Source organism: Anabrus simplex, chromosome 1, assembly GCF_040414725.1.
Source record: "Anabrus simplex isolate iqAnaSimp1 chromosome 1, ASM4041472v1, whole genome shotgun sequence".
Classification (NCBI taxonomy): Eukaryota; Metazoa; Arthropoda; class Insecta; order Orthoptera; family Tettigoniidae; genus Anabrus; species Anabrus simplex.
The window spans coordinates 224,616,022-224,631,425 of record NC_090265.1 but is presented as its reverse complement, the minus strand read 5'-3'; the positions used below and the strand labels follow the sequence as shown (position 1 = coordinate 224,631,425).

Below are 15,404 nucleotides of genomic sequence, written 5' to 3'. Positions count from 1 at the left end.
TTTATTTATTTATTTATTTATTTATTTATTTATTTATTTATTTATTTATTTATTTATTTATTTATTTTGGCTCTGTTCTAGGCCATTAGGGCTGCTTATGTGGATGTTTTATAAGAAGGGCTGGACGAGGATAGAATGGTTGGGGAGTTTGAATCCGCTTGACTGAACAACAGCCTGTTAGCGCAGTCAGTGTTGGAATTAGGGTTGGGCAGACCGGAACATTCACTTGTTCCGCAACATTAGGAGCTTGAGGCGGAGTGTTTCGATACAGAGTGCCGAGACACGGGACACAGGACACAGGACTGTAACTGCGTCCTAGAGAGAACTTCGAGAGGCAACAGGACATGCTCCGCTTCAGCTGGAATGTGCCTGAACCGAACGTGCTGTGCCAAGGCCGCACTGGGTAGATTAGTTGGCCTTAGCTGTGTCTGCCTGTCGATACCGGCTGTGTGCCGCCCTGTGTTGGAGTGTCAACATTTTTTCATCCACTTATATCTTTAATTCCAAAGCGATGACCCATATTTTCTTGGGCTTAAAAGTTTCCTTAAAGTCCAAATTAATTTTTAACATCAATCCCCGAGAAAGTGTTGTGAGAAAATTTCGAGATATTGAAGAAAGTAAATGGAAGTTGAGAGGGAAGGATTTCGAAGCGCAGAGAGCATAACAGCACGAAAGTACATCAATGTTTTCATCCAGTTATATTTTTAATTCCAAAGCGACGACCCATATTTTTCTTGGGCTTAAAGGTTTCCTTAAAGTCCAAATTAATTTTTAACATCAATCCCCGAGAAAGTGTTGTGAGAAAATTTCGAGATATTGAAGAAAGTAAATGGAAGTTGAGAGGGAAGGATTTCGAAGCGCAGAGAGCATAACAGCACGAAAGTACATCAATGTTTTCATCCAGTTATATTTTTAATTCCAAAGCGACGACCCATATTTTTCTTGGGCTTAAAGGTTTCCTTAAAGTCCAAATTAATTTTTAATGTCAATCCCCGAGAAAGTGTTGAGGGAAATTTTCGAGATATTGAAGAAAGTAAATGGAAGTTGAGAGGGAAGGAATTCGAAGTGCAGAGCAGATTTTTGTAATCCACACAAATCATTGCACCATCGCAAGTTGACGACAGAGCAGAGCAGGCCGGTTCTGCACCTACTTCCGCCTACCACGCGCAGTCTTCGAAACACAGTTTCCTGCGCACGTGTCACGCAGTTAGAAATAGAGGAGAAAATTACCACAGCCATTCAGTCTCACCATGTTTTGTAGGTACTATGTGAATCATGTGGACTGCAATGCAGTCTGTACGTATGTATGTATGTATGTATGTATGTATGTATGTATGTATGTTCGCGAGAAAATGGCTGAACAGAATTTAATGAAAATCGGTATGTAAATTCGGGGAATAAGGCACTACAGTCTAGGCTATAAATCATTTTATTCACGCTGCGTAACAAGGTAGTTTAGAGAAAGGCCTAAAATGTAACCCACCGAGCAAGTGGCCGTGCGGTTAGGGTCGCGCATCTGTGAGCTTGCATTTGGGAGATAGTGGTTCGAACCCCCCTGTCGGCAGTCCAGAAGATGGTTTTCCGTGGTTTCCCATTTTCACACTAGGCAAATGCTGGGGCTGTACCTTAATTAAGGCCACGCTCGCTACCTTCCCAATCTTCCACCCTTCCGTCGCCGAAAACCTTCGATATGTTAGTACGACGTTAAACAAACAGCAAACAAAAGAATGTAATCCTCATATATCTATGAAACAATCCGTGACCCAAGTTCTCGCAACATATAGGGCCGATTGCAGAAACGATGACTAGTTTTAAGCCTTAGACATCGTCTACCTAAACAACGTCTAAATCATTCACGATCTTCCATTGCATAAACAATGTTCAGTCGACGTTTAACTAGACATCCCTTAAAGTTTCAATTTTGGTTTGAAAATGGAGACAGAAGTATCTTTCATGCAACTCTTTGCTTGCCGCAACCAATGAAATTCGTCGGTGCGCACGCCGAACGCCAGTCAGCTGTTTGTCTTCCTACACTTTACTCAAATATGGCTGAGCATGACTTGCCCACAGATAAGAGTATCGCTTTGGGTGCAAATTAAATCTCATAATATTATCGACACTAAAGCGACACGGCACCGTACGGGGAAGTGTAGCTTACGCTTTCATTATAGCGTTGTTCCAGTGAGTGTAATTTAGTCATAAATACAGTAGCTTTAACGAAGAGAAGATGAAGCAATAGTAATGTGTAATGGAGTGTGTTGTACGGGCCATATAGATGTAGCTTGAATTCTGGAGATCGTAGATTCGAAACGCATCATCGGCAGCAGTGAAGATTGTTTTCCATGGTTTCCCTATTTTTACACCAGGCAAATACTAGGGCTGTTATTATGGCCACGGCTCTTCTTCCCCAGTCCTCTTTAAACGATAATCACCACCACTTGCCTTTTCCTATCTGATAGTTGTCGAAAACCTATGCGATTATATATATAAAAATCCCATACAACCTACTTTTTAGTTTTCACCATTGTGTGTGTTTACTTGGCAGTAAATATAAGTGAATCTCTCCCGGTTGATGTATGTGACAGCCCTCGGACGATCGGGACACGTAATTGTGATATGTATGTTGTCGAAGTGACCTATAATTCTATGGAAATTACCCCATGTATATAATAAAATATATCGATTGCCAAGAATTTATTCAAGTTGACAGTTACCGGACTGTCACTTAGTCAGTCTCAAGAAACAAGTCTCTCGTAAAGCGAAACCTTATTTTATTATTATCTCCCCGTGCATGTCAAACAAATTGCTGCGATTTAGCAGCGGGCGACCCAAAGAGAGGCCGTCGGACTAGCCTTTCTTTCCGAAATCGTCTCAACATGACAATACAAATTACATATTTCACGGTACATAACCTCTGATTGTGAATTCACTCCTGTCATTTAAGGTTAAACAGTGCTCTCGGCAGTGTTTAAACATGACCGGTTTAACATCGGTTTTAGACAGTGTCTAAGTGATAAATAACGTCTCTGCAACGCGGCAGCCATACTTAGGCATTGTTTAAGCGTAGACATCGTCTAAATGCCGTTTCTGCAATCGGCCCATAGAATTTAAGACAAAGATCTAATGCTGATTATGGAGAGCATCATCGCCGACTCCATCGCCGTCATCCATCATCACATTTATGTGAAGAGATAAACACGGAAAATCATTTATCATGTCTTATCAAATATAAATGCAAACGCGTTCACAACAGATTGTCAATGTTGATTGATTTTAGTATCTTGTGTCTTGTGACAACTAGATGAAAATCTAGCAGTACATTTGTAAATACATATTTTTCCCTCTCCCCCATTGTGATCCTATTAATGAATTTACCATGCAAGTTGGTCGTGCGGTTAGGATCGCCTTGCTATGAGCTTGAATTCGGGAGATAGGGGGTTCGAACCCCACTGTCGGCAACCGTGAAGATAGTTTTCCGTGGTTTCCCATTTTCACACCAGGCTAATGCTGTACCTTAATTAAGGCCACGCTCGCTTCCTTCCCATTCCTAGCCCTTTCCTATTCCATCGTTGCAATAAGACCTATCTGTGTCGGTGCGACGTAAAAAATATAAAAAATAATCATGAATTAAATTTTTTGCTTAGTCCATATGAACGCCGAACATCGGTAACATAGAAATATTTTTCAGTCTTGTAAACTGGCGAAGGTGGTTGTTTTTATTGCGATTGTCTTAAGCTGAATAACCGCGTTGCCATCAGCACAAGGGAAATTGTGAAGATGACTAACAAAATGGGAAAAATCGCGAATGCTTGAAGAAAAAGAAAAAAGAGCCGCTTTATACTGGATGCCCCAGTATCACAGAGTCTAAAGAAAACATGTTATATCTGAAAACCGACGAGACCCTGCGTGGCAATGTGCGCTCACGTCCACTTCGCAGTTTCGTAAGCTTCGCGCTGTTCTGCTCTGCTCTTCCCTGCTCTGCGGCCAGCTGCTTCTCAATATGCGCCCGGCCTAACAGCACGAAAGTACAACAATGTATTCATCCAGTTATATTTTTAATTCCAAAGCGACGACCCATATTTTTCTTGGGCTTAAAAGTTTCCTTAAAGTCCAAATTAATGTTTAACGTCAATCCCCGAGAAAGTGTTGAGGGAAATTTTCGAGACATTAATTACTCACTAATTACTCACAATACAGGTCAATACACTGGTGAAAATATTCTTGAATTGGTTACTTTTAAACACCTGAACTGCCATTGTAACCGTGTTATCTGTATTTTATATTGACCGGAAAAATCTTAACCTAAACGCAGCCTTTAAACGTGATTAGTGGGCGCGAATTTCAGTGTTCCGACTGTTCGTTCACGTTCCCTGCAGCTTTATGCTGGACCATGGCCATAACTACACACAGGCACACACCACACAGCACGTTCCGTACAGGCACATTCCCAGTTCCCACTGGCGCGGAGCATGTAATGTTGCCTCTCGAAGTTCTCTCTACACTGCGCAGTTGCAGTCCCGCGTCCCGTGCGCCCGCTGCACAGTTCAGCTAGTAGGCGAAGGACAGGGCAGTGCATAGTGGCGCTTCTGATGGGACAGCGAGTCCAGTGTCTCCGGCTCGCTTGAGAATGTTTCGGAACAATTGACACTCGGTGTTCTGGAACAGAGGAACATAACTGTGCACCGGCACATTGTGCCGAAACAGGGACATAATGCCCAACCCTAGTTGGAATAGATGGCCTTCTGCAGTAATGCGCGTTTCAGCACGCCGTTGAACTGCCATTCGAGCTCTTTGTGGCATTGCAGGTGTTTCGGATTCACAGGCTTCCGTAATAAGGTTTCGAAGGCTTTCAGGATTTTCCGGCTGCTTAGTGTGCACTACATCCTTCAAACAGCCCCATTGGATAAAGTCTTCTTCTTCTTCTTCTTCTCCTCCTCCTTTATCTCTTTACACTCCAGGGTCGGTCTCTCCCTCGGACTCAGCGAGGGATCCCACCTCTATCGCCTCAAGGGCAGTGTCCTGGAGACCGGGCGAGTTGGCCGTGCGGTTACGGGCGCGTGGCTGTGAACTTGCATCCGGGAAATAGTGGGTTCGAATCCCACTGTCGGCAGCCCTGAAGATGGTTTTCCGTGGTTTCCCATTTTCACACCAGGCAAATGCTGGGGCTGACCCCTTAATTTAGGCCACGGCCGCTTCCTTCCGACTCTTAGGCCTTTCCTATCCCATCGTCAGTGCGACGTAAAGTCACTAGCAAAGAAAAAGTGTTCTGAAGCTTCATACTCTGGGTCGGGGATGAGACTGGGGAGGATGACCAGTACCTCGCCCAGGGGGCCTCGCCTGCTATGCTGAACAGGGGCCTTGCGGGGGGATGGGAAGATTGGAAGGGATAGACAAGGAAGAGGAAAAGAAGCGGCCGTGGACTTAAGTTAGGTACCATCCCGGCATTTGCCTGGAGGAGAATCGGGAAACCACGGAAAACCACTTCCAGGATGGCTGAGGTGGGAATCGAACCCACCTCTACTCAGTTGACTCCCGAGGCTGAGTGAACCCCGTTCCAGCCTTCGTACCATTTTTCAAAATGTCGTGGCAGAGCCGGGAATCGAACCCGGGCCTCCGGGGGTGGCAGCTAATCACACTAACCACTACACCACAGAGGCGGACTAGGATGAAGTCCATTGCGTCAAATCGGGCGATCAAGCAGGCCAGGTGACAGATCCTCCCCTTCCTATATACCGACCAAGATGTGTAAAATTCAGGTAGTTGCGAACATCTGCTGACATGTTACGGGGAGCTCCGTCGTGTTGATACCACACGGTTACACGCTCACCCAGGGGCACAGCCTTTAGCAGCAATGGTAATAATCAGCTATGTGGGAAATGACATGGAAAGGAATGTGATTGTAGCGGGAGATCTGAATTTACCAAATGTCAATTGGGAAGGAAATGCGAATGACAGGAAGCATGAACAACAAATGGCAAATAAGCTAATATGAGAAGGACAGCTGATTCAGAAAGTGACGGAACCAACTCGAGGGGAAAATATCCTGGACGTGGTGCTGATAAAACCAGATGAGCTCTATAAGGAAACCGAAGTAATAAGATGGTGTTAGTGATCATGAAGCTGTTTTGTCGTAATTAAAAATAAATGTGACAGAAAGGTTCTTAAAAGTAGGACTATTAGGCAGTACCATATGGCTGATAAAGCAGGCACGAGGCAGTAATCGGTGGAAAACGGTAAATAAGAATGTAAACAGGCTCTGGGTTGGGTTTAAAGCGATTGTTGAGGAATGTGAAAACAGGTTTGTACCTTTAAAGGTGATAAGGAATGGTAAAGACCCACCTTATTATAATAGAGAAATAAAGAGACTAAGAAGGAGTTGCAGATCGGAAAGAGAGTTAGAAATGGCTGTGGAAGTAAGGAGAAATAGAAGGAACTTACCAGGAAATGGAATCTAGCAAAGAAGTTATCTAAGGATAACGCGATGGTAAGCATAATAGGCAGTCATACAAATTTTAGTGAAAAAATGGAAGGGTATGTATGGGTACCTTAAGGCAGAAACAGGTTCCAAGAAGGAAATTCTAGAAATAATTAATGAACAAGGAGAGTGTGTATGTGAGGATCTTCAAAAGACAGAAGTAGGCTTATTCAGTCAGCAGTATGTAAAGATTGTTGGTTACAATGTCCAGATAGTAGAGGTGACTATTGCTAAAGAAGTATTAAAATTTACATATGATAACAATGATATTTACAATAAGGTACAAAAGTTGAAAACTAGAAAACCGGCTGGAATTGAAAAGATTTCTGGGGATATATTAAAGACAATGGGTTAGGGTGTAGTAGCATATCTGAAATACTTATCTGATTATTGTTTGGTTGAAGGAGCTATGCCGCCTCTGTGGTGTAGTGGTTAGCGTGATTAGCTGCCACCCCCGGAGGTCCCGGTTCGATTCCTGGCTCTGCCACGAAATTTGAAAAGTGGTACGAGGGCTGGAACGGGGTCCACTCAGCCTCGGGAGGTCAACTGAGTAGAGGTGGGTTCGATTCCCACCTCAGCCATCCTGGAAGTGGTTTTCCGTGGTTTCCCACTTCTCCTCCAGGCGAATGCCGGGATGGTACCTAACTTAAGGCCACGGCCGCTTCCTTCCCTCTTCCTTGCCTATCCTTTCCAATCTTCCCATCCCTCCACAAGGCCCCTGTTCAGCATAGCAGGTGAGGCCGCCTGGGCGAGGTACTGGTCATACTCCCCAGTTGTATCCCCCGACCAAGAGTCTGAAGCTCCAGGACACTGCCCTTGAGGCGGTAGAGGTGGGATCCCTCGCTAAGTCCGAGGGAAAAACCGAACCTGGAGGGTAAACAGATGTTGATGATGATGATGAAGGAGCTATACCAAATGAATGGAGAGTTGCTATAATAGCCCCTGTGTATAAAGGAAAGGATGATAGACATAAAGCTGAAAATTACAGGCCAGTAAGTTTGACATGCATTGCATGTAAGCTTTGGGAAGGCACTCTTCCTGATTATATTAGACATGAATGCGAAATTAATAACTGGTTCGATAGAAGGCAGTACAGTTTTAGGAAAAGTTATTCCACTTAAGCTCAACCTGTAGGATTCCAGCAAGATATAGCAGATATCTTGGATTCTGGAGGTCAAATGGACCGTATCGCGATTGACCTGTCTAAAGCATTTGAGAGGGTGGATCATGGGAGACTACTGGCAAACATGAGTGCAATTGGACTAGACAAAAGAGTGACTGAATGGGTTGCTATAATTCTTGAAAACAGATCTCAGAGAATTAGAGTAGGTGAAGCTTTATGTGACCCTGTAATAATTAAGAGGGAAATTTCTCAAGGCAGTATTATTGGACCTTTATGTTTTCTTATATGTATAAATGATATGAGGAAAGGAGTGGAATCAGAGGTAAGGCTTTTTGCGGATGATGTTATTCTGTACAGAGTAATAAATAAGTTACAAGATTGTGAGCAACTGCAAAATGACCTCGATAATGTTGTGAGGTGGATAGTAGGCAATGGTATGATGATAAACGGGGTTAAAAGTCAGGTTGTGAGTTTCACAAATAGGAAAAGTCCTCTCAGTTTTAATTACTGAGTTGATGGGGTTAAAGTTCCTTTTGGAGATCATTGTAAGTATCTGGGTGTTAATTGGAAAGATCTTCATTGGGGGTAATCACATACAAAATGGGATTGTAAATAAAGGATACAGATCTCTGTACATGGTTATGAGGTTGTTTAGCTTTTGTAGTAAGGATGTAAAGGAGAGGGTATATAAGACACGAACTAGAATAGTGTATGATTCCAGTGTATGGGACCCTCATCAGGATTATTTGATTCAAGAACTGGAAAAAAATCCGAAGAAAAACAGCTCGATTTGTTCTGGGTGATTTCCGACAAAAGAGTAGCGTTACAAAAATGTTGCAAATTTTGGGCTGGGAAGAACTGGGAGAAAGAAGACGAACTGCTCGACTAAGTAGTAAGCCCTGTGTTCCGAGCTGTCAGCGGAGAAATGGCGTGGAATGACATTAGTAGACGAATAAGTTCGAGTGGTGTCTTTAAAAGTAGGAAAGATCACAACATTAAGATAAATTTGGAATTGAAGAGGACAAATTGGGGCAAATATTCATTTATAGGAAGGGGAGTTAGGGATTGGAATAACTTACCATGGGAGATGTTCAATAAATTTCCAGTGTGATTGGAATCATTTAAGAAGAGGCTAGGAAAACAACATATAGGGAATCTGCCACCTGGCCGACTGCCCTAAATGCAGAACAGTATTGATTGAATTGGTTGAGGGTTGGAAGTGGGAAGGAAGCAGCCGTGGCCTTAATTAAGGTACAGCCCCAGCATTTGCCTGGTATGAAAATTGGAAACTACGGAAAACCATTTTTTCAGGGCTGCCGACATTGGGGTTTGAACCGACTATCTCCCGAATGCAAGCTCACAGCTGCGCGCTCAATCAATCAATCAATCAATCAATACTGATCTGCATTTAGGGCAGTCGCCCAGGTGGCAGATTCCCTATCTGTTGCTTTCCTAGCCTTTTCCGAAATGATTTCAAAGAAATTGGAAATTTATTGAACATCTCCCTTGGTAAGTTATTCCAATCCCTAACTCCCCTTCCTATAAATGAATATTTGCCCCAGTTTGTCCTCTTGAATTCCAACTTTATCTTCATATTGTGATCTTTCCTACTTTTATAGACGCCATTCAAACCTATTCGTCTACTAATGTCATTCCACGCCATCTCTCCGCTGACAGCTCGGAACATACCACTTAGTCGAGCAGCTCTTCTTCTTTCTCTCAATTCTTCCCAACCCAAACATTGCAACATTTTTGTAACGCTACTCTTTTGTCGGAAATCACCCAGAACAAATCGAGCTGCTTTTCTTTGGATTTTTTCCAGTTCTTGAATCAGGTAATCCTGGTGAGGGTCCCATACACTGGAACCATACTCTAGTTGGGGTCTTACCAGAGACTTATATGCACTCTCCTTTACATCCTTACTACAACCCCTAAACACCCTCATAACCATGTGCAGAGATCGGTACCCTTTATTTACAATCCCATTTATGTGATTACCCCAGTGAAGATCTTTCCTTATATTAACACCTAGATACTTACAATGATCCCCAAAAGGAACTTTCACCCCATCAACGCAGTAATTAAAACTGAGAGGACTTTTCCTATTTGTAAAACTCACAACCTGACTTTTAGCCCCATTTATCAACATACCATTGCCTGCTGTCCATCTCACAATATTTTCGAGGTCACGTTGCAGTTGCTCACAATCTTGTAACTTATTTATCACTCTATAGAGAATAACATCATCCGCAAAAAGCCTTAGCTCCGATTCCACTCCTTTACTCATATCATTTATATATATAAGAAAACATAAAGGTCCGATAACACTGCCCTGAGGAACTCCCCTCTCAACTATTACAGGGTCAGACAAAGCTTCACCTACTCTAACTCTCTGAGATCTATTTTCTAGAAATATAGCAACCCATTCAGTCACTCTTTTGTCTAGTCCAATTGCACTCATTTTTGCCAGTAGTCTCCCATGATCCACCCTATCAAATGCTTTAGACATGTCAATCGCGATACAGTCCATTTGACCTCCAGAATCCAAGATATCTGCTATATCTTGCTGGAATCCTACTAGTTGAGCTTCAGTGGAATAACCTTTCCTAAAACCGAATTGCCTTCTATCGAACCAGTTATTAATTTCACAAACATGTCTAATATAATCAGAAAGAATGCCTTCCCAAAGCTTACATACAATGCATGTCAAACTTACTGGCCTGTAATTTTCAGCTTTATGTCTATCACCCTTTCCTTTATACACAGGGGCTACTATAGCAACTCTCCATTCATCTGGTATAGCTCCTTCGGCCAAACAATAATCAAATAAGTACTTCAGATATGGTATTATATCCCAACCCATTGTCTTTAGTATATCCCCAGAAATCTGATCAATTCCAGCCGCTTTTTTAGTTTTCAACTTTTGTATCTTATTGTAAATGACATTGTTATCATACGTAAATTTTATTACTTCTTTGGCCTTAGTCTCTTCCTCTATCTCGACATTATCCTTGTAACCAACAATCTTTACATACTGCTGACTGAATACTTCTGCCTTTTGAAGATCATCACATACACACTCCCCTTGTTCATTAATTATTCCTGGAATGTCCTTCTTGGAACCTGTTTCTGCCTTAAAATACCTATACATACCCTTCCATTTTTCACTAAAATTTGTATGACTGCCAATTATGCTTGCCATCATGTTATCCTTAGCTGCCTTCTTTGCTAGATTCAATTTTCTAGTAAGTTCCTTCAATTTCTCCTTACTTCCACAGCCATTTCTAACTCTATTTCTTTCCAGTCTGCACCTCCTTCTTAGTCTCTTTATTTCTCTATTATAATAAGGTGGGTCTTTACCATTCCTTACCACCCTTAAAGGTACAAACCTGTTTTCGCATTCCTCAACAATTTCTTTAAACCGATCCCAGAGTCTGTTTACATTTTTATTTACCGTTTTCCACCGATCATAGTTACTTTTTAGAAACTGCCTCATACCTGCTTTATCAGCCATATGGTACTGCCTAACAGTCCTACTTTTAAGACCTTCCTTTCTATCACATTTATTTTTAACTACCACAAAAACAGCTTCATGATCACTAATACCATCTATTACTTCAGTTTCCCTATAGAGCTCATCTGGTTTTATCAGAACCACATCCAAAATATTTTTCCCTCTGGTTGGTTCCATCACTTTCTGAATCAGCTGTCCTTCCCATATTAACTTATTTGCCATTTGTTGGTCATGCTTCCTGTCGTTCGCATTTCCTTCCCAATTGACATCTGGCAAATTCAGATCTCCCGCTACAATCACATTTCTTTCCATGTCGTTTCCCACATAGCTGACTATCCTATCAAATAATTCCGAATCCGCATCAGTGCTACCCTTTCCCGATCTGTACACTCCAAATATATCAAGTTGCCTATTATCTTTAGAAATGAGCCTTACACCTAGAATTTCATGTGTCTCATCTTTAACTTTTTCGTAGCTTACAAATTCTTCTTTCACCAGAATGAAAACTCCCCCTCCCACCTTTCCTATCCTATCTCTACGATACACACTCCAGTGCCGTGAGAAAATTTCTGCATCCATTATATCATTTCTCAGCCATGATTCAACTCCTATTACAATATCTGGTAAATATATATCTATTAAATTGCGCTCCTAACCGCACGGCCAACTCGCCGGTAAATTTGAGGTTTGGGCTTCACCAACAGCCTTGGTAGCCTTCATTATACGCCACTGTACATGTAGTAAGTTGTTTTAAATGTCACATAACTAACAAAAAATTTCGCTGTGATGTGCTCCCACAAGTAGCCTGTATCATGATTTAGTGAGGTTAGGTAGATACATTGGAACTTTGACATCTGTTGCTGCGACACCGTATCTGTAACGTCAGGTATTCTGTGGTACCAAAATATTCCTCATAAGGAAAGTGTTGTCTTGCTTAATACAACAAAAATATATGTGTGTACCTAGTATAGGCCTACGTCATTTTCAACCTAAGAACCATGGTATTTTAAGATGTCTAGCGTCACGTGGGCATCGATTAGTTGGAGTAAGGGGTTGACGTCCAGGCCAATTCCTTACCCTTCACTTCTGTCATTGAGGTTCGGAATCGGAAATCAAAGAAGTGATCCCATTTGTCCATTTGTATATTTCAAATTTCTCCCCGTCTAAAATGAGTCTTAGGGCCGAGTTTATATGCAGCACTTATACGTACATAAGTGGAACCCTTCAGTAATAAGGGATCACTTATAGTAGGCCTAAGTATTCACTTATAAGAGTTTACATTTCATAGACAAAACTTAAAGAGCACACACGGTGATACAGTAAGTATTCACTAGAGATGTGGCAATGCTGTATATTATGTCCATGCTTCCTGGATCGTATAGTTCTGGCTACCGAATAGTGGAATGATCTATTGTATTTTGTTTGTCGAAGGACATCGCGCGACATTTGTTGTCATTTTTGAGGTTAAGTCTATATTTTATTTGGTTATCAGATAACAATACAGGGAGCTGAAGCGGCACCTGCAAGAACTTGTTCGACTACATGCACATAATACAGAACAAGCAGACCGACGCAGTTTCTCAGCAGAATATGAATGACTTGGGAAAAACTTGTGGACAATGCAAACTACGAAAAAGCCCAGAGTTTCATTTTCTTAATATGTTTACAGTTATCCAGGTACTCGAGCCTATACAAGTATTCCTCCAAAAGTAAAATATCTAGCCTTACCACGCTTTTAATGATTTGATAAGTATACCCACAGCCTTTACGTTGTAGTAGGCCTAAATAACTTCCCCAATAAAATGGAAATAATATGTTTTGATGTGCTATGCCATGGTAATTCAAAAACTTCTGATATAGTCTCACAAACGATTGGTTGACTAACCTAATATAATTAGCACAAACCAGTCTTAGAATAAATGGTGGCACGACTACACGTTCATTTTTCTGATAAGTCAGTATTGTTCTTTACTATTCTATAGGCCCACAGTCTTGATAACATCAACTTGTAACACGTTTCCGATTAATTAAGCGAAATTATATTATTAAAATAATAATAATAATATGTTGTATGCCGGGTATTCAGCCTGAAGGCTGGTTTGATCCTCTACGGCTCCGCCAACAGCTGCCATAGATAGCCTAGGTATCAGTGAAGAGGCATACTCGGGAAATGAGGAGTGAGGTAGTTTCCCGTTGCTTTCCTCACCAAGCCAGAAGTTGCTATTACATATCAGTCTGCCAAGCCCACTGAAATGCATGCACCAACTGATCCTATGAGCGATATTTTCACACCATTCATAGCAGGGACTGGCTGTATAAGGAATGGCATTACTATTAATAGCATCGTTCATTCCTCAGTCACTTTTAATAATAATAATCTGAAACTAAGGGGTGGCATACATTTTCTCAAAACAATATCATTAATGGTGAGATAGTGAGTCCTCTAGGTGTTGTGTTCACTGTCTTAACCAAAGGAACAATAATCATCACTGTCGCTTTACTAAAACGAGACCTTCTTTAAATTGTTGGTCACAATACATTTCGACAGGATTTTTCATCTCTTGTGTGTGCACGGAAGGCTTTCTGTGAATGAAATGCAACATATTCAGCAAAATCATTATCCTCTATCTTGCTGCAACATAAGTGAGTCACTTAAATGTGCGTAGGAGCTGGGAGGTCAACTTATAGCAATAAGTGGTACTCTTAAGTAGGTAATATAAATGAAACCCGGCTTGTAAGGGGCACTTACGCTGTCTATGAATTCGGCCCTTAAACTTACTTATCAAGGGTCATATAAGAGAAATAGATCCGTCACTGCTGTATAATAAAGTTGGCTGATAAAACAGGTCATGGAAGCTACAGTGGCCACTTTCTCTCTGCCAACATAAGGAAATAAATCCCACGATAGTACCTCGTAGTAAACACGATGATGATAGTTGTTATTTTGTTAAAATTTTAATTGTGATAGAGATAATGATTGTATTTCGGTAGGAGAGTTGTATCTAAAGCTTCTCTCGTGTCTTTTACTTGAAAACTAAATTGCAATTACCGTATTTGTATGTTGGCAATACTGTTATAACGCTAGCTTGTATCGTTGTTTCACCGTTCGCATTTTAATGTAAATTTACATCTATTAAGTGATAAATGCAACACTGATTACTGAAAATGCTAATGCAATTCATATAAAACCCCAAAACGCCCATTCTTGCCTAAATCACGATCTAACATAACCTCATCTTTCGTTCGTTCGTTCGTTGAACACTTCCCACGACTTTTATGTATGGGAATGGAAAACACGAGAAGGAAAGGATGAAAGTAAAACACAGCATAATGCACACAGTTTATATTTTGAATTTATTTATTCCAATCAGCAGGTAAGAAGCAGAATCACGTTCATGATCATAATACTATTTCTTCACACTAAGAAAGGGGCATAATTATAATTTCACACCATACTCTTAAAAAACTGGATCAAAAATCTCGTTCAATGCGAAAGAATCTCAACAAATTTTCGTCTAACAAACACTATTACATACCGTACGACCAAGGTCCCTTCGCGCGCAACGATAACGGTGTCGTGTTTTGAATTTGCTGTACCACGCAACTGAATGTGTAATGCCAACCTCTGCCTTCTAAATTGACCCTCTAAAAGAGAATTTTAGTATTCATTAGTTGGCGGAGATCGATTGGCCCATCTCAGAACTGCTTCGGACGCTCCCTATGAAGTGTCACCCCCCTGTTTCTTATAGATGTCGCACAGTAGATAGCGACCATAGCTACCAACTTTTGGGAGTACATCGCAGTGAGAGAAAAGTTTCTCGTTGGAAGAGCATTCGAAGCAGATTCAGTAGAAGAAGCTGCTTTACGCTTTGTTTAGTCCCTGCTTCACAAGCTTCCCTGTGCTCCATCAAGACTCCATAGAACGAATCTGTTAAGTTTGAAAGAGTTAAAACAGGGTGTTCCATGAAGTTCATAGTTTTTTTTTTCTGAAGCAGCTTCAAGTTGGCAACTCTGCTTTGTTTTGTCCCATCTCTGATATAAATTTTATGGGGGTAAGAAAAAAGTCCGCTCTGGATGATTAGAACGCGAATCGTGCTCACCGCCATGAAGCTGTCAGTTGGCTAAGTAGTCGTGTCCTTGCCACTAGAGTAAGTTCCGGTCGCACAGGAAACACCTCCACATAGTCCATTCCAACAGTGTACACTCATCGTGACACCAGATGACGACCAAGGAGCAGCCAACTTGCAATGAGGTGAGCTTAATAATGACAGTGTGTTCAGACAGAGCTTCTT

General features: G+C 41.5%; 1 protein-coding gene across 4 annotated transcripts in view; it reads left to right on the top strand.

The window, feature by feature from the left end:
- LOC136861679 (solute carrier organic anion transporter family member 74D) overlaps positions 1-15,404 on the top strand; it is a 287,694-nt gene that overhangs the window by 38,436 nt on the left and 233,854 nt on the right. For 3 of the 4 annotated variants that reach the window (XR_011019109.1, XM_068230951.1, XM_068230937.1), the window contains exon 1: positions 15,225-15,364. The exons of the other annotated variant lie outside the window; for it this stretch is intronic. Coding sequence is in view for 2 of the 3 variants with exons in the window: in XM_068230951.1 (XP_068087052.1) it covers positions 15,332-15,364 (33 nt within the window). In the remaining variant the exon portion in view is untranslated. Of the gene's footprint in view, positions 1-15,224; positions 15,365-15,404 lie in introns of those variants that run through there. 4 annotated transcript variants of the gene reach the window in all.